The sequence below is a fragment of the Phalacrocorax aristotelis genome, chromosome W (genome assembly GCF_949628215.1).
Source record: "Phalacrocorax aristotelis chromosome W, bGulAri2.1, whole genome shotgun sequence".
NCBI lineage: Eukaryota > Metazoa > Chordata > Aves > Suliformes > Phalacrocoracidae > Phalacrocorax > Phalacrocorax aristotelis.
Window position 1 is genome coordinate 29,316,468 of NC_134310.1, and position 16,297 is coordinate 29,332,764.

The 16,297-nt window shown below is 66.2% G+C and overlaps 2 protein-coding genes across 5 annotated transcripts; one reads left to right on the forward strand and one right to left on the reverse strand.

Annotated features, from left to right (window-relative positions):
* Positions 1-300: 300 nt before the first annotated feature.
* On the reverse strand, positions 301-5,728 carry SLC5A5 (solute carrier family 5 member 5). Of its 3 annotated transcripts, XM_075076832.1 has the most exons (16): positions 5,685-5,728; positions 5,331-5,557; positions 4,381-4,880; positions 4,221-4,286; positions 3,848-3,899; positions 3,659-3,726; positions 3,421-3,575; positions 3,165-3,305; positions 2,622-2,751; positions 2,362-2,450; positions 2,124-2,236; positions 1,840-1,910; positions 1,491-1,577; positions 1,190-1,395; positions 743-846; positions 301-648 (listed from the first exon to the last, which is right to left on the reverse strand). In XM_075076832.1, the coding sequence occupies exons 3-16, from the start codon at positions 4,753-4,755 to the stop codon at positions 419-421; spliced, it is 1,887 nt and encodes a 628-aa protein (XP_074932933.1). In that variant the 5' UTR covers positions 4,756-4,880; positions 5,331-5,557; positions 5,685-5,728; the 3' UTR covers positions 301-418. The 3 variants fall into 3 exon arrangements, with proteins under 3 accessions (XP_074932933.1, XP_074932935.1, XP_074932934.1); XM_075076834.1 differs by lacking the exons at positions 5,331-5,557; positions 5,685-5,728 and adding an exon at positions 5,100-5,260; XM_075076833.1 differs by lacking the exons at positions 5,331-5,557; positions 5,685-5,728 and having other exon boundaries at positions 4,381-4,990.
* Positions 5,729-6,651: 923 nt separating this feature from the next.
* On the forward strand, positions 6,652-15,830 carry JAK3 (Janus kinase 3). Of its 2 annotated transcripts, XM_075077241.1 has the most exons (24): positions 6,652-6,846; positions 7,274-7,486; positions 7,592-7,715; positions 7,833-7,944; positions 8,576-8,721; positions 8,827-9,109; positions 9,185-9,307; positions 9,391-9,548; positions 9,790-9,901; positions 10,177-10,363; positions 10,756-10,877; positions 10,957-11,088; positions 11,169-11,253; positions 11,347-11,480; positions 11,734-11,872; positions 11,964-12,115; positions 13,502-13,652; positions 13,723-13,862; positions 14,142-14,331; positions 14,433-14,557; positions 14,716-14,888; positions 14,969-15,086; positions 15,203-15,313; positions 15,408-15,830. In XM_075077241.1, the coding sequence occupies exons 2-24, from the start codon at positions 7,282-7,284 to the stop codon at positions 15,522-15,524; spliced, it is 3,339 nt and encodes a 1,112-aa protein (XP_074933342.1). In that variant the 5' UTR covers positions 6,652-6,846; positions 7,274-7,281; the 3' UTR covers positions 15,525-15,830. The 2 variants fall into 2 exon arrangements, with proteins under 2 accessions (XP_074933342.1, XP_074933341.1); XM_075077240.1 differs by having other exon boundaries at positions 8,827-9,307.
* Positions 15,831-16,297: the final 467 nt, after the last annotated feature.

The following is a 16,297-nucleotide window of genomic DNA, read 5'->3' on the forward strand; positions in this document are numbered from 1 at the left end:
GGCGGGGCATAGTAGGGCAGGGATGTTGCCTGATGGGTGGGGCTTAAAAGGGTGTGGCCTGTTGTCATCTGGGTGGAGCAGGGCTTAACAGGGCAGGGCCCACCCCCAGGGCACAACAGGAGCTTGTGTGCTGTTCCCCCCCCCCCAGCACCCATCCCCACGTTCTGTGATCCCCCCCACCCTGTATGACACCCCCCTGCACCAGCCCAGCTGCATCACCAGAGGGGCAGCAGCTCTGTGTCCATGTCATCCGTCCGTCCACCCCCTCCCCCACCACAGCCCCCAAGGACAGGCTCCTCCTGGGGAACAGCTCCTCCTTTATTGGGGACCCTGGGACAGGGACGTGCACCCTTGTCCTGCTGTCCCACCGGGGCTGTAGCTGGGCCACCCGTGTTGTGTGTGTGTGTGTCCCAGCACCCTACACATCAGTCTCCTGCAGCAGCAGGTCAGTGGCGGTGCCAGGATTTGGGGGGTCCTGGGGGGGGCTGCTGTCCCTGTCCAGTGTTGCTGGTAGCACCTGGGGGGCTTCTGCCTTGGCCGGGGGCTCTTCCCCGGGGGTCTTGGTACCCATGGGGGACACCAAGGGCCTCTGCTTCATGATGTCCCACCACAGCACACCCGGGGGCAGCTGTGTCCGCTTGGTCGGCCCTGCCGGAAAGAGGGTGCCATGGGGAGGGGCTGTGGGGAGGGGTGGTGGAAACCCCAGCACTGGGTCACGTCCGTGCCTGGCCCCCAGCCTCACCTGGCAAGGAGCTGAGCAGGACTCCCGCCACCACTGTGGTGAGGGTCCCCAGCGCCCCGTAGTACAGGTAGGAGATGGCATAGAAGTCATCCACAATGGCCGGCCTGCAAGGGGAGGGGGTCAGGGACTGGCAGAGGCAGTGGTGTGACATCACAGTGAACCAGGAAAGCGGTGTGATGTCACAAGGAACCAGGAAAGCAGTGTGACATCACAAGGAACAAGGGGAGTGCTATGACAATACAAGGAATGAGGACAGTGGTGTGACATCACAGTGAACAGGGAGAGTGGTGTGACTTCACAGGGAAAGCAGTGTGACATCACAAGGAACACGGAAAGCAGTGCGACATCACAGTGGACAAAGCAAGCAGTGTGACGTCACAGCAAACCACCTGCGCCCCATCCCACCCCAAAAGGCACCATTCCCTCCGCCGTGCCGTCTCCCCTCACCGTGCCGGGGCGGGGGCCTCCTCGCAGTAGGGCAGGGGTCCCAGGAGGATGGTGCGGTTTGCACCAGCGGTGCGGTTGTAGAGCGGGCAGAGGGCCCCGGAGGCGGGCAGCACCCCCATGGCGGCAGCGCTGGGCGGGTAGAGGGTGCCCCCCACGGCCACCCAGAAGGAGAGGGCGAAGCCGACGCCCAGGCCCCCCAGCACGCCCTGCGGCAGAGGAGAGGGGTCCGCACAGCCTGGGGGAGCGGGCTGCAGCAGGAACCCCAGGACCACCCCTCCAACCCCTGCCCCAGGGGACTCACGGCCGTGCTGCATATCGGCAGGAACATGCCCAGGATGAAGGCCCCCAGCAGCGGGCCGCTGATCACCCCCATGACGGTGAAGGAGCCCTGGAAGGGGGATGGAGAGCTCTGCCCCACTGCCCCTGTGTGGGGGCTGCGGGGGCTCGGGGGGCGAGGAGGAGGACGATGGTGCTTGGCTCTGCCCCAGACCCCCCGGCTGCTGCAGCGCAGCCGGCTCAAGGGCTCTCCGGCAGCCAGCGGCGTGTGGCCGGGTCCCGCTCGGCCAGGCAGAGCCGGCGGGCGAGGGCGAAGGGGGCAGCGGGGCGAGCTCAGCCCCGTGCCGGATCCGTCCCTGCGCGCCGGGGCTCACCTGCAGCACGCCACCACCCAGCAGCGAGGCCAGAGCTGCCACCACAATGCACGAGGTGCCGTAGATGAGTGCTGCGGGGGGGGACACGGACGGGAAAGGCTCAGCGGCACCGTACGGCACGGTATGGCACAGCTCGGCACGGCACCACGCAGCGCACCGTGGCGCAGCACAAAGCAGTGCCGTGCAGCACGGGATGGGGTGGCACGGCACGGCGCGGCGCGGGATGGCACGGTAGAGCGCAGCACGACGTGGCGTGGCACGGCACGGCCCCCGTCCCCACTCACACAGCCCCTTGGAGATGAGGGTCAGCCTCTGCGGTGACAGCATGGGCAGCCTGGGCTTGACGAGGTCCTCGACGGTGACGGCTGCCATGGCGTTGATGCTGGTGGAGGCCGTGCTGCAGCACAGGCAGGCGGCAGCGCTCAGCCTCAACGCCGGCAGCCTGCGGGGTGGGGGCGGCCGAGCCCCTCTTCCATGGGGAGATTTGGGGTCCCCTTGGGGCGGGGGGTGCCCCATCCTCACCTGAGGGTCCCGCTGTAGGCACAAGCCAGGAACAGCCCCGGCACGCCTGGGAACGTCTTGAAGATGTCAAGGACCAGGTAGGGCACGTACTGCGGGGGGAAGCGGCTGCATTGGGGCAGGGCAAGACCGCAGGGGACCCCAGCCCCTGCAGCAGGGCTGAGACAGGGACCCAGGGGTCCAGCCCCCCTGACCCTCTCGCCCTTCCACCTCGCTGCCTTCAATTTGGTGCTTGAAAGGGCAGAGCCGGTGGTGGCCGGTACCTGGTCTGGGGCTGAGATGTAGCCTGCCAGGAGGGGATCACAGTCCTTGTACAGCGCAAACATCACAAGGCCACAGGCCACTGCGCTGGAGATGATGCAGAAGAGCCCTACTTGATTCACCAGCAGCGCCCTGCAAGCACAGGGCAGGAGCACACCCAGCTGAGCAGGGGTGCAGGGTCCGTGCAAGGGTCTCTGCAAGAGTGCAGGGTCCGTGCAGGGTCTGTGCAGAGTCCGTGCAAGGTCCGTGCAAGAGCGCAGGGTCCATGCAGGGTCTGTGCTAGGTCCGTGCAAGAGTGCAGGGTCCATACAAGCGTGCAGGGGCCATGCAGGAGTGCAGGGTTTGTGCAGTGGTGCAGGATCCGTGCAAGGTCTGTGCAGGGGTGCAGGGTCTATGCAAGGGTGCAGGGATCAGACGGGGGTGTAGGCACTGGGCTCCCCAAGGGCGACAGGCTGGCATGCAGCCACCCACCCCACCCAGGGCAGCCCCTCGCCCCCATGCACCATCCCATGCAGAGGAGATCCAAATGACCCCCGTGGACTCACATCTTGGCATCCCTCTCGGTCCTGCAGGCCACGTAGCGCTGGACCTGGGCCTGGTTGATTCCGTACATGGAAAGCCAGACCAGTGTGCCCCCCAGCAGGAAGGTCCAGACCGTGTACCGGCTCCGCGGGTCCGGGTTAAAGCTGGGCACAGCGGCACGACACAGAGGCCAGTGGGTGAGCCGGGGCCAGCACCAGCCTCCCAGCGCGCTGGGGCAGGGGGAGCAGGGTCAGCACACAGTGGAGTAGGGGGACTCACTCAATGAAGTTGACCCTGGAGCCTTTGGCGGCGATGCTCAGCACCCTGGTGGGACCCCCCACCAGCAACACCCCCCGGATGATGATAGCGATGAAGCCAGAGAGCATCACGAAGACCTGGAAGACGTCTGTCCAGATGACAGCCTTCATCCCACCCTGCACCAGATGGAGCCATGGGTGAGTGCTGGGGACCCTCGGGGACGCCAGGGACCCCCAGGACCCCCAGCTCCTGCACTCACTATGGTGGTGTAGAAGGTGCAGATGACTCCAGTGGAGAGCAGGGATGCCCAGATGTCCAGACCTGTCACTGAAGGAGATGGGAAGGTGCTGAGCAGAGCCCCAGGGTGCAAACAACACCTGGGGTGGGACAGGTCCCCACTGCAGGGATGGGGACACAATGGGGAGCAGCCCCCACCTCCCCACCACACCTTGGTTGAGGATCAGGGCGGGGGCGTAGATGACGATCCCTGTGTACAGCACCTGCAGCAATAGGGGGGGTCAGCACCCCGTCCCACTGGCACTGCAGGCACCGGGCAGGTGACAGCTGTGCTGGTGGGGACAGGGACGAAGCGTGGCGGTGCTGCCAAAGCATGGCGTGCAAGCACTGGGAAAACACTGGAGTTTTCATTCAAAACAGGGCTCCCGTCGGGCGCTATTTGCTTTGAGCCATGGAAAACATGAGCAAGGGAACAAGGCCGCTTCCCGGGGGCTCAGGGCAGTGTCAGCCTGGCCAGATCCAAGCCCCCGCCGGGTGCCACATCCCCACCATCCCCATCCCACCCTTGCGCCATGGATACGCACCGTGGCCACCACGTACTGCAGGGTCCCGCACAGCCGGACGGTCCTGCTGAACCGCCGCTCCAGATACTGGGGACAAGGACAAGGGAGCGCATCGGGGCCATCCCGGCATCGAGGCGCCCCGGGAGCTGCTCCGGGGCAGGATGCATCCCCCTGTGCCCACCTCGTAGGTGCTGGTGAGCCCCAGGCGGTAGAAGACGGGGAGGAAGAGCTGGGCGGTGAGCAGCGTGTTGATCAGCTGCCCTGCGCACATCCAGAGGAACTTGGCTCCGTACCGGTACGCCTCCGCCGGCACCCCCAGCACCTGGACAGCCGACATGAAGCTGGCCGATAGCGAGAGCCCCACTGGCAGTGCCGACATCCGTCGTCCCCCTGTGAAAAAATCCTCCGAGGTCTTCTGGCCACCTTTGGCGAGGCCGTGGAAGAGCCCGATGCCGGTGGAGATCAGCAGCATCAGGCCGAAGACCCCATAGTCCCAGAGGCTGAAGGTGAGCTGCTCCGGCACCCACACCTCCAGGCTCCCCGCCGGGGCCAGCATGGCAGCTGCAGCGAGGGGAAGCCCCCGGCCGGGCGTCTGCGGGCGGACAGGAATGTGGCACAGGGATGTGGCACGCACGGCTAGGCCAGGGCACGGCGGCACTGGCGCATCCGAGGGCGGTGAAACTGGAGGGGGAGACAACTCCATGCAATGATCAACCGACATTCGACGTGCAGCAGAAAGGACCGAGCACAGAGCGGAGAGCGTGGCTGCCTCCCCATCCCAGCCCGTCCCATCCTGTCCCCGTCCTAGGGAGGTTCTGTGCCGAGCAGTCGGCTGCAAAGGGCAAAGCCCAAGCTGCAAGAGGGACAGCCTGAGCTCAGCAAGGAAATTGCACCAAATACCTCCCAGTTTGGAGCCTGCAGGGAGAGAAGAACGGCAGCGCCCGGTCTGGCTGCTCCAGAGCACACCGGGCACCGGCTCCGTGGCTGCAGGGAAGCTACGGCACCTGAAGGACGTGGCCAGGAGGGATAGATCCCCCCCGAGCCAGCACAAACAGGGAGGGGCAGAGCCACCACCGGAACCAAATTTATCTCCAGCTGAGGGGACAAAACAAACCAAAGCTAAACCTTTACCCAGAAAAAAGCAGCTCGTTTGCAGGCAGCTGCTTGCAGACCGGCAAGGACCCGGAGCTGAGGAGGAGAGCGGGGCAGCGTAGAGGGGGCAGCTCGGGGGTCCCTGGGGACGCGGGGAGCCTGGCAAGACGGCGGAGGCTGCTGCGACGTCCTCGGTGGGTGTCGAGGCGGCGGCGGGGCGAGCGGGGCTGCGGTGAGGGGCCGGCTGTGCCTCAAGCTCCTCCAGCCTGCAGGGCGGGCACCGACAGGAGGCAGGTTCAGGGCATCAGGGAGGGACCCACAGCGGGGAGGATGGAGCCGTCGGGGGCCACATCCATAACCCCTTCCCTCCCACACACCCCGACACCGGCTAACCCCAGGCCACGGTGAGCAGTGGCACGGCACCCTGTACCCCAGCGGGCAGCACGGCAAGGGATGGCAAGATGGGTTTAGCCACTGGGATACGTGGCACCTTGGCATGGGCGGGCCTGGCTTCCTTGTTCCTCAGCACAAATGCTGCTTTGTCTTGTGCAGCATTGTCTTGCCCCAAAGGGAATTTCCTTCTCCTGTCCTGAACCCCAGGGATGAGCCTGGCCTTGAGACTGGGAAAGAGCCTGGACACGGGGACAGAGCCGCCACGGGGGCACCGTCCCCTCCAAGGCATCACCATACGGCGGAGGAGGGTTCCTGGTCCCCAGGGTCTGGCTCCAGCCCTAGTGTCCTTGTCCCCATCGCCCATCCTCAGGGACAAGGCTGGACAGGACCCCTTCCCTGCCTCGCCCCCACCTTCGCCTCCTTGCCGAGCTGGTTAGAGCAGCAGAAAGGAGAAAAACGAGTGGCTGCTGAGCCTGGCCACATCCACCAGCGGGTACGTGCGACGCCGCATGGCACCGGGGCCTGGCACACCCCCAGCACCACAGTGGCCCCGACGGCACGGCAGCACCCGTGGCACCCTGAGGCTGGGCTGGGCACAGTAGGGCTGGGGCAAAGGGACTGAGCCCGTCCCAGCAGGGCCGTGAGTGGGGTGGGGAGTGTCCAAGCAAAGGGGTGCAGAGGGGCAAGGGTGCACGGGCAGCGCCCAGGCCCTTGTCCCGCACAGTGGTGTGGGACAGGAGGGGCGCTGGGATGCCCTGGCTGAGCGTCGCCCATCCCTGTGGTACCCACAGCACCAGGAGGTAGCAGGACCAGCAAGATGCCCAGGTCCATTGGGGTGCCCCATGGGGCGCCCTGCACCACCAAGTGGGGTGCCTGGCGGTCCCTGCCCCTTCACCCCCTGGCTGGTTCCTGCACCCTGGGGTGGCTTCTTTCTGGCCCCCCACCCTGTACCCCCTCCCTTGCCAGGAAGCCGCCCGCTGATGAGGCTGCAGGCAGGAAGGAAGTCACCACGGGGATTTTTTGACTCGCTCCTTCGCTCACAGCCTCCGAGCAGCCGCCTACGCAGCCCAGGAACCCCAACCCAGCGGCACAGCCCTGCCCGGGACCTGGTCCCCAGGGCTAGAGCACACGGGCCCCGGCAAGGCCGCTGGCACGGCAGCAGGTACCACACTGGCACGGCGGGGTGCTTCGTGGGGTCTGGGCAGCCCAGCCAGGCATGGGGATGGAGCTGAGTCCCCCCTGCCCACGCCTGGGAGCGATGCAGGTCATGGGTGCATGGCCTTGGGCCAGCTGGCGAGGAGGAGCGGCCGTGGGATGGGCTGGGGAGGGTGGGTTTATCCATGTGCCCAGAGAAACTGCTGTGTGCCTCAGTTTCCCCTTCATCCTTCCCAGGCTGGGCTGACCCCAGTCCTGGAGATGCCGCCAGCTTGGCTGTGGGGTTTTACCCCAGGGAGGATGCTGAGGGAAGTGCATGAGGAAGGGCATATGTGGGGCAAGGTCCTGCCCCACACGGGGGTTGCGCCCGTGGGGGTACGGTACCGCCGTCACCGGGGTACCGAGCTGTCAGCTGAGCCCCCCCATCCTTGCAGTGCCCGCCATGGCCCCGCTGGGCGAGGACACGCCGCTGATCGGGGAGCGCTCCTGCAGCCTCTCCTCCACCGAGACCGGCACCCTCCAGGTGTACCTGTACCACTGGGTGCCCACCCCCTGCAGCCCCCCTGGCACCACTGCCGGCGTCCTCACCTTCACCTTCGGCGAGTACACAGCCGAGGAGCTGTGCGTCCGTGCTGCCAAAGCCTGCGGTGAGCATCGTCCCCCGGCGCCGGTGGGCTCAGGGCAGCGGGCGGGGGGGCTCAGGGTTCCCCGTGCCCGTCTGGGCAGGGGTCACAACACCGCTCTGTCCCCAGGCGTGCTGCCCGTCTGCCACCCGCTCTTCGCCCTGGCCACCGAGGATCTCAGCTGCTGGTTCCCCCCCAACCACCTCTTCACCGTCGATGACTCCTGCAGCCAGGTCGTGGTGTACAGGATCAGGTACAGCCTGCGGGGATGCTGCCGTCCCAGCCCGGCTCCCTGGGGAGTCTCTGATGGCTGACAGGGGCTGTGCACTATGGGGATGCGGTGCTGAGCCCTCTCTGCTCTCCCTGTTAGGTTCTTCTTCCCCAATTGGTGTGGACTGGGACGGTCCCACCGCTTTCAGCTGCTGAATGACCAGGCCAGCCCCGTCCTGGACTACCCTGTCATCAACTACCTTTTTGCCCAGGTGAGCCCCGCCAAGCTGTCATCCCTGTCCCCAGCACCTGGGGCCGCAGGGCGAGGTCCCACATGGCTTCTTGGGTGCATGGGACATGTTAAGCTCAGCACAGTGATGCCCTTCACCACCCTGGGCCATGCCACTCTCCTCATCCTCCTCCAGCACGTACCAGTCCCTGGCCATGACGCCTGCAGGAAACGGGGCTTCCTACGCAGCTCAGCTGTGGCTGTTTGTGGGCATCCCACACGGGGCATGGGGCTCCCCAGGTTGGGGATGGGGGTCACTGTGTCCCCTGGGTGACACATGCCCCAGGGATGGAGGTGGCTCCGCTGCTCCCCAGGCAGCAGCAGGAAACCAGAGCTCGGCGCAGGATGTGACTCACGCGGGCACTGAGGCACAGGGCTGGGGCCAGAGGCAACCCACCACCCCGCAGCCAGCCCAGGTTGATGGGGGGGTCAGCAGGGGCCACCCTGGAGGGTCCTGTTAGCTGGGGGGGGGGTGACACCTGCCACAGCCTTGCACACAGAACGGGGGTCTTGGGGTACATCAGGTCTGCTGGCTGCAGCATCCCCAGGCATGAGATGTGCCGAGCAGGGGGCTGGTGCAGGGAGCCCCCACCCAGCCTCTGCACCCTCCCCAGTCCCGCAGTGATTTCATCGGGGGCCGCGTGACGGTGGCGCTGAGCCTGCCCATGCAGGAGGAGTGCCTGAGCCTGGCCGTGCTGGATATGCTGCGCATCGCCAAGGAGAAGCGGCAGAGCCCCGACGAGGTCTTCAGCCATGTCAGGTGAGCTGGGGGCCGTGGGGACAGCCTGGCACCCGTGAGGGACAGCCCAGTGTCCCTGAGGACAGCCCGGCACCCACCGCTCCCTCACCTCCCTGTCCCTGGCAGCTATAAGTCCTGCATCCCTGAGCCATTGCGGTGCCAGATCCAGCAGCACAACTTCCTCACCCGCAAGCGCATCCGCCGCCGCTTCAGCAAATCCCTGCGCAAGATCGGGGGCTGCCAGACAGACGGATGCTACCTGAAGCTCAAGTACCTGCTGGACCTGGAGCGGCTGCAGCGGCACTGGGCGGAGGAGAGTTTCCGCGTGCGCTCACCCGGCTCCACCACGGACATCGTCATCCATGTGGCCGGCGAGAACGGCGTCTCCTGGAGTTGCGGTGACTCCGAGGTGCAGGTGGGTGGCTGCGCCGGGGGTTCCCGTGGTGGGGGACGTGGAGGCCAGCCCCAGTCGTGTCCCCAGCAGAGCCGCCAGCACTTCTGCGACTTCCCCGACATCGCCGATATCAGCATCAAGCAAGCGAGCCGGGAGGGCAGCCCCGTGGAGAACCGCATCGTCACCCTCACCAAGACGGACAACCGGGTGCTGGTGAGCTGGGGAGGTGTGGGGGGAGCCCCGGCGGGGTGGGGGGCCAGGGGTGGTGCGAGGCTGACTCACCCGCCTGACCCCAGGAGGTGGAGTTCCCCACGCTGCAGGAAGCCCGCTCCTTCGTGGCTCTCATCGACGGCTACTACCGCCTGACGGCAGACGCCCACCACTACTTCTGCAAGGAGGTGGCTCCCCCCCGGCTCCTGGAGGACGTGGAGAACCAGTGCCACGGGCCCATCAGGTGGGTGCTGGCACCCCCACTCGCCACCCCAAACCCACAGGTGACGGGGAAAGAAATCACTGGGGTGGGAGCCACAGGAGGGGCGAGCACCGGTGCCCATCACGCTGGGCAGGAGATGCTCAGGCCACCCCAGTGCCTGGCCGGGTTTGGGGAGAGCGGGGCTGAAGGGTGAGCAATGGGGGTCCCTGGGGTCTCCCTGCGGGGGATCACACCGTGCCAGACCCAGCCCTGCCATTCGCAGCTCCGAGTTTGCAGTGAATAAGCTGAAGGCGGCAGGGAGCCGCCCCGGGCTGTACCTGCTGCGCCGCAGCCCGCAGGACTTCGACAGCTACCTGCTGACGGTCTGCGTCGAGGTGAGACCGGCACCGGCACCGGCACCGGCTGGGAACCGGGGTGCCGGCACCGTGGAGCATCGTGCGGGCTCCCGTGCTGGGTGCCGCGGGTGTCACCGGGAGCGGGGAGGGAAAGGCAGGGCTGAGACCTGGTGCTCGCAGGGATGGTGCCACCGGCGACGGCGCTTTGGTGACGGGCACGGCCCCAGGGCTGCTGTGGGCACCTGCAGGGCAGGAGGCGCTCGGGGGGCTCCCGGGGGTACCCCACGCCGCTGATCCTGGCTCTCACCCCGCAGACCCGCTCCGGCCAGGACTACAAGCGCTGCCTGATCCGCAGGGATGAGGATGGGAGCTTCTGTCTCAAGGGGGTGGCGCGGCGGTTCTGCAGCCTGCGGGAGCTGCTGAGCACCTACGGGCGCTGCGGGCTGCAGGCCGAGGGTACCCGCATGCGCCTGGCTGCCTGCTGCCCGCCCCAGCCCAAAGGTGATGCCGCCACGCCGGGGTGGGGGACGGGGCAGGGCTGTGGCGGTGTGACGTCACAGAACAGGCTGTGTGAGGTCACAAAGAAGGCTGTGTCGTGGAGTGGGCTGTGTGACATCACAGGGCAGCCCATGTGTCATCACAGAGCAGGCTGTGCGATGTCATAAAATGAGCTACATGACATCGCAGAGCAGGCTGTGTGAGGTCACAGAGCGTGTTGTATGAGATCATGGAACTGGCTGCGTGACATCATAGAGCAAACTGTGTGAAGTCACAGAGCAGGCTGTATCAGCATAGAGTGGGCTGTGTGACATCACAGAACAGGCTGTGTGATGTCACGGCGCGGGCGCAGCCTGCCCCAGCCACCCCTCACAGCTGCTACCCCCGCCCCTCAGAGAAGTCCAACCTGCTGATCGTGCGGAGCGGCTGCCCCCAGCCCCCCGGCTCCCCCGCCGCCCCCCGTCACAGCCTCAACCAGATGATGTTCCACAAGATTGACCCCCAGAGCCTCACGCAAGTATGGGGGTAGCGGGGCGCCGGCGGGCCAGGGCATGCGGGCAGGGAACCCCCTCACCAGCATCCCCCCCTCTCGGCAGGGCGAGAGCCTGGGCCAGGGCTCCTTCACCCAAATCTACAAGGGCATCAAGCGGGACCAGGAGGAGGACGGGTACTACCAGACCGAGGTGGTGCTCAAGGTCATGGACGGCAGCCACCGCAACTGCTCCGAGGTGAGGCGGCAGCAGCCCCCCAACCCGGCACCGGAGGGGTCCCCACGGCCCCCCCTGAGCCAGCCTCTCCCTGCTCCCAGTCCTTCCTGGAGGCAGCCAGCATCATGAGCCAGCTCTCCCACAAGCACCTGGTCCTGCTGCATGGCGTCAGCCTCGGGAAGGACAGTGAGTGTCCGTCCCCCTTTGCCGGGCGCCGCGATGCCACGGCCGCGCTGCCGGGAGGGCGTGCGCCGGACCTGCCTGCGCTGCTCCCCCCAGGTATCATGGTGCAGGAGTACGTCAGGTACGGGCCCCTGGACCTCTACCTAAGGAAGAACCAAGGGGAGGGCAAGGTGACGACGAGCTGGAAGCTGCAGGTGGCCAAGCAGCTGGCATATGCCCTCAATTACCTGGTGAGCCGGCGGCTGGCATGACACCAAGCGTCCGTGTCCCGCAGTTCCTGCCTATCCTCATCCCACAGCTCCCATTCATCCTGTGGCTCCTGTGCACCTGCAGCCTTCAGCACCTGTGCATCCATGACCCACGGCCCCCACGCATCCATGTCCCATGACTCCCACACATCCCTGTCGGCTCACCCCAGCTGGCACCGGCTCAGCCCTGTGCACGGGGCTGTGCTGATGCTCCTGGTCCCTCTCTCCTTCCCAGGAGGACAAGAAAATCACCCACAGCAACGTCTCCGCTAAGAAGGTGCTGCTGACCCGGGAGGGGGACGTGGCCAGCGGCAGCCCCCCCTTCATCAAGCTCAGCGACCCCGGGGTCAGCGTCACCGTCCTGGCTAAGGAGAGTAAGTGCCTGGCCTGACCCAGAGTGTCCAGGAGGGGCTGGCAGGCCCCCCCCCAAGTGGGTGCTGAGCAGGGCCGTCCCCCTCTCCCCAGTGCTGGTGGAGCGCATCCCCTGGGTGGCCCCTGAGTGCCTCAGCAACCCCAAGAGCCTGGCGCTGCCGGCCGACAAGTGGAGCTTTGGGGCTACCCTCTGGGAGATCTTCAGTGGTGGCAACATGCCCGTGAGCCTGCTGGAGCCCCAGAAGGTGAGGCTGCCCTGTCCCACTGCATCCCAACCCTCCTGCCCTGTCCCTCCTGCCCCATCCCACTGCATCCCAACTTTCCTGCCCCATCCCTCCTGCCCCATCCCTCCTGCCTCATTCCGCTGCATCCCAACCCTCCTGCCCCATCCCTCCTGCCCCATCCCTCCTGCCCCATCCCACTGCATCCCAACCCTCCTGCCCCATCCCTCCTGCCCCATCCCGCTGCATCCCAACCATCCTGCCCCATCCCTCCTGCCCCATCCCTCCTGCCCCATCCCACTGCATCCCAACTTTCCTGCCCCATCCCTCCTGCCCCATTCCGCTGCATCCCAACCCTCCTGCCCCATCCCTCCTGCCCCATCCCGCTGCATCCCAACCCTCCTGCCCCATCCCTCCTGCCCCATCCTGCTGCATCCCAACCATCCTGCCCCATCCCTCCTGCCCCATCCCACTGCATCCCAACTTTCCTGCCCCATCCCTCCTGCCCCATCCCACTGCATCTTGACCCTCCTGCCCCATCCCTCCTGCCCCATCCCGCTGCATCTTGACCCTCCTGCCCCATCCCTCCTGCCCCATCCCACTGCATCCCAACCCTCCTGCCCCATCCCTCCTGCCCCATCCCGCTGCATCCCAACCATCCTGCCCCATCCCTCCTGCCCCATCCCACTGCATCCCAACTTTCCTGCCCCATCCCTCCTGCCCCATCCCTCCTGCCCCATTCCGCTGCATCCCAACTTTCCTGCCCCATCCCTCCTGCCCCATCCCACTGCATCTTGACCCTCCTGCCCCATCCCTCCTGCCCCATCCCACTGCATCTTGACCCTCCTGCCCCATCCCGCTGCATCCCAACCATCCTGCCCCATCCCACTGCATCTTGACCCTCCTGCCCCATCCCTCCTGCCCCATCCCGCTGCATCTTGACCCTCCTGCCCCATCCCTCCTGCCCCATCCCACTGCATCTTGACCCTCCTGCCCCATTCCTCCTGCCCCATCCCGCTGCATCCCAACCATCCCGCCCCATCCCGCTGCATGTGGGCTCTGCTCACTCACCCACTGCCCAGAGAAGCCCACATGCTGCCCGTCCCACCCTGGGATTTTTTTGCCGGCCAGAGGCTCTGGTGACCCAGGTCACACAAAAAGTGGCAATGCTGGGAGGAGACAGGCACCCATGGCACGCAGAGCTCCAGAGCCCCCCCGCCTCGGAGTGCGGCGGAGGTGGCGGCTGGGTCCAGGGCTGCAGGGACCAGCTATAACCAACCCCCGCAGCCTTTGGGTGATGCTCAGGGCGAGGGGTTTGCACAGCCTGGTGAGGGGCATGGGGGCTGCTCGGGGCAGGCATGGGGCCGGGCACCCTGCAGCCAGCCTGAGCACCCTCTCCCACCCCTGCAGAAGCTGAATTTCTACGAGAACAGCCTCCAGCTCCCCGCGCCAAAGTGGACGGAGCTGGCCACGCTCATCGCACAGTGCATGGACTACCAGCCCTGCCGCCGGCCCTGCTTCCGCGCCCTCATCAGGGACCTCAACAGCCTCATCACCTCTGGTGAGCCCTGGGGTGGTGGGGGTGGGTGGGCTCTGGACCCCCACAGTGCCCTCACCAACACCTCCCCCAGATTATGAGCTGCTCTCGGACCTGTCACCCACTGACACGATGCTCCGGGACAGCTTCTGGGGGTACGAGCCCCTCACCATGTGCCAGGACCCCACATACTTTGAGGAGCGGCACCTCAAGTACATCTCGCTACTGGGCAAGGTGAGGGGGGGCAGAGTGGACCCCATCCCCCAGGACTCAATGCACGAGTTTCTTGCACTCCCTCTTTCCTTCGTTTGGGGCATGCAACATCCCTGGCTCCTGGGAGGATGCTTTGCCCTCCAAAGCTGAGAAATGCTTGGTTTGTGCCCATGGCCTCACCTGTGCGCGGGACCTGGGAGGGGTACTAGGTGCTGGGGACATGGTGGGAGTCTCTGAGACCCCCCAGAGACCCCCCCAGCATCCTGTATCCCGCATCCCCACCCGGCTCTCCCTGACCAGGGCAACTTTGGGAGCGTGGAGCTGTGCCGCTACGACCCGCTGGGCGACAGCACGGGCGAGCTGGTGGCGGTGAAGAAGCTGCAGCAGGATTCGGCCAAGGAGCTGCGGGATTTCGAGAGGGAAATCCAGATCCTGCACTCGCTGCAGCACGACTTCATCGTCCAGTACCGGGGCGTGTGCTACAGCCGGGGTGAGCGCGGCGTGGAAGGGAGCGGGCAGGGGGCAATGCTGCCAGTGCCCGGCTCCGGCTCTGCCTGCATCCCGGCCGGAGCGTGATGGATGTGCGTGCAGGGCGGCGTGGGCTGCGGCTGGTGATGGAGTACCTGCCCAACGGCTGCCTGCGGGACTACCTGCAGAAGAACCAGCCCCGCCTGGACCACAGGACCTTGCTCCTCTACGCCTGGCAGATCTGCAAGGTGGGATCGCGGGGGATGGCGGCAAAGGGGGTCCCGCTCTCCTGTGGGGGGGGAAGGAGCAATGCTGTGGCTCACCCAGGGGGTCACGGTTCACCTGGGGCGAGCCCCTGGGGATGCTGCCGGGCCGCAGCCCCAGTGAGTGGCTGCATCCTACACAGGGCATGGAGTACCTGGGGGCGCAGCGCTGCGTGCACCGGGACCTGGCCAGCAGGAACATCTTGGTGGAAAGCGAGACCCATGTCAAGATCGGGGATTTCGGGCTGGCCAAGCTGCTGCCACAGGACAAGGACTATTACGTGGTGCGGGAACCCGGCCAGAGCCCCGTCTTCTGGTGAGGGTGGCACCGGGGTGGGGGGCACATGGGGCTGTTGGCCCGGCTGGAGCCGGTGCTCAGCACCCTCCCACCGGCAGGTACGCGCCTGAGTCCCTGGCAGACAACATCTTCTCCCGGGCATCCGACATTTGGAGCTTTGGGGTCCTTCTCTACGAGCTCTTCACCTACAGCAACAAAAGCAAGAGCCCCTCAGAGGTGAGACTCCCCTCCCCAGGGCTGGGGTCCCACTGCTCCCATCCCAGACCTGTTACCTTTAGGATGAGCCCCCCCATCCAGCCACGTTGGCCTCGTGCTGACAGCCATCCCCATAGGAGTTCCTCCGCATGATGGGCACCAAGAAGATGGCACAGATCATCTGCCACTTGCTGGAGCTCCTGAAGGACAACCGGCGTCTCCCGGCCCCAGCCGGCTGCCCCGTGGAGGTGAGCGCCCTGCCCAGGCTGCCAGGGGTTCTGGGGGCCGGTGGGGGTCCTGGGGCCACCCTGCCCCCCTGATGGCCTTGTCCCTTGTCCCCAGGTTTACACGCTGATGCTGAGCTGCTGGGCCTTCACCCCCAGCGCCAGACCCACCTTTGGGGAGCTGGCCCCCAAGGTGGAGGCACTGCGGGATGGCCGGAGCAAAGCCCGCGGGTAGCCCACCCCAGCCAAGACCCCGGCCACCCACCTCCCTCCCCAACACCAGGCAACGACAGACAGACAGGCACACGGCCACAGCGATGCTTTTACGCGCTTTAACAGCTGCAGGGCCAGCGGAGGGGCAGCAATGTAGGGGGGACGCGGCTGTCATCACCCCCACCATGCAGGGCAGCCCTGCTTCCCCCTTCCCCATGGTGGGCAGGGCCCCTGCGCGATGGCGCTTGCCTTTTACCCCCACTTCCGCCTGTTTCTGTCCCCACCATGGCAGGATGTGGCATATTTCTAGTAAAGTTCGGTAAATTTGCCAGCTGGAGTGAGGGGAGAGGGGATGCACAGGGAGGGGAGATGTATGGGGGGAGGGGAGACGTGTGGGGAGAGGAGCTGTGGGGGGGTCTGGTCATGGTGGAGGCACTGGAAGAAAGCGGGGAGGGGTGAGGGTGCCCATGGGAGATCCTGGCATGGGGGGCCCAGGCTCGGCACTCACTGCAGGCTTTGCCAGGGGGCCACTCCAGCGGGTGCCCCTGCACAAGGCTATGGGGTGCAGATGAACCCCTGTTTCCCAGTACAGCCGCTGCACTGGCCCTGCTGCAACCGCTGAGCTTCTTAGCATCCCAGGGTCCCCTCGTATGGGGCTGGGGACAGTGCAGGGACCTCAGGGGCTCTGCAGAGGGACCCCCAGCACAGAACCCTCCCCTGGGCGTAAACATCTACCCCAGCGGGGTCAGAGGGTCTGTTTGCTCCCAGCCTGACCTCCATCCTCCCTGCACCCTA

Coding starts and splice junctions, on each gene's coding strand:
- SLC5A5 (XM_075076833.1), bottom strand. CDS start 4,920: ATGTCGGTTGATCATTGCATGGAGTTGTCTCCCCCTCCAGTTTCACCG. Junction 2,451..2,621: donor ACATCTCAGCCCCAGACCAG/GTACCGGCCACC, acceptor TTCCCCCCGCAG/TACGTGCCCTACCTGGTCCT. Junction 649..742: donor CCTGCTCAGCTCCTTGCCAG/GTGAGGCTGGGG, acceptor TCTTTCCGGCAG/GGCCGACCAAGCGGACACAG.
- JAK3 (XM_075077240.1), top strand. CDS start 7,282: ATGGCCCCGCTGGGCGAGGACACGCCGCTGATCGGGGAGCGCTCCTGC. Junction 7,716..7,832: donor GTCGTGGTGTACAGGATCAG/GTACAGCCTGCG, acceptor TCTCCCTGTTAG/GTTCTTCTTCCCCAATTGGT. Junction 11,873..11,963: donor CACCGTCCTGGCTAAGGAGA/GTAAGTGCCTGG, acceptor CCCTCTCCCCAG/TGCTGGTGGAGCGCATCCCC.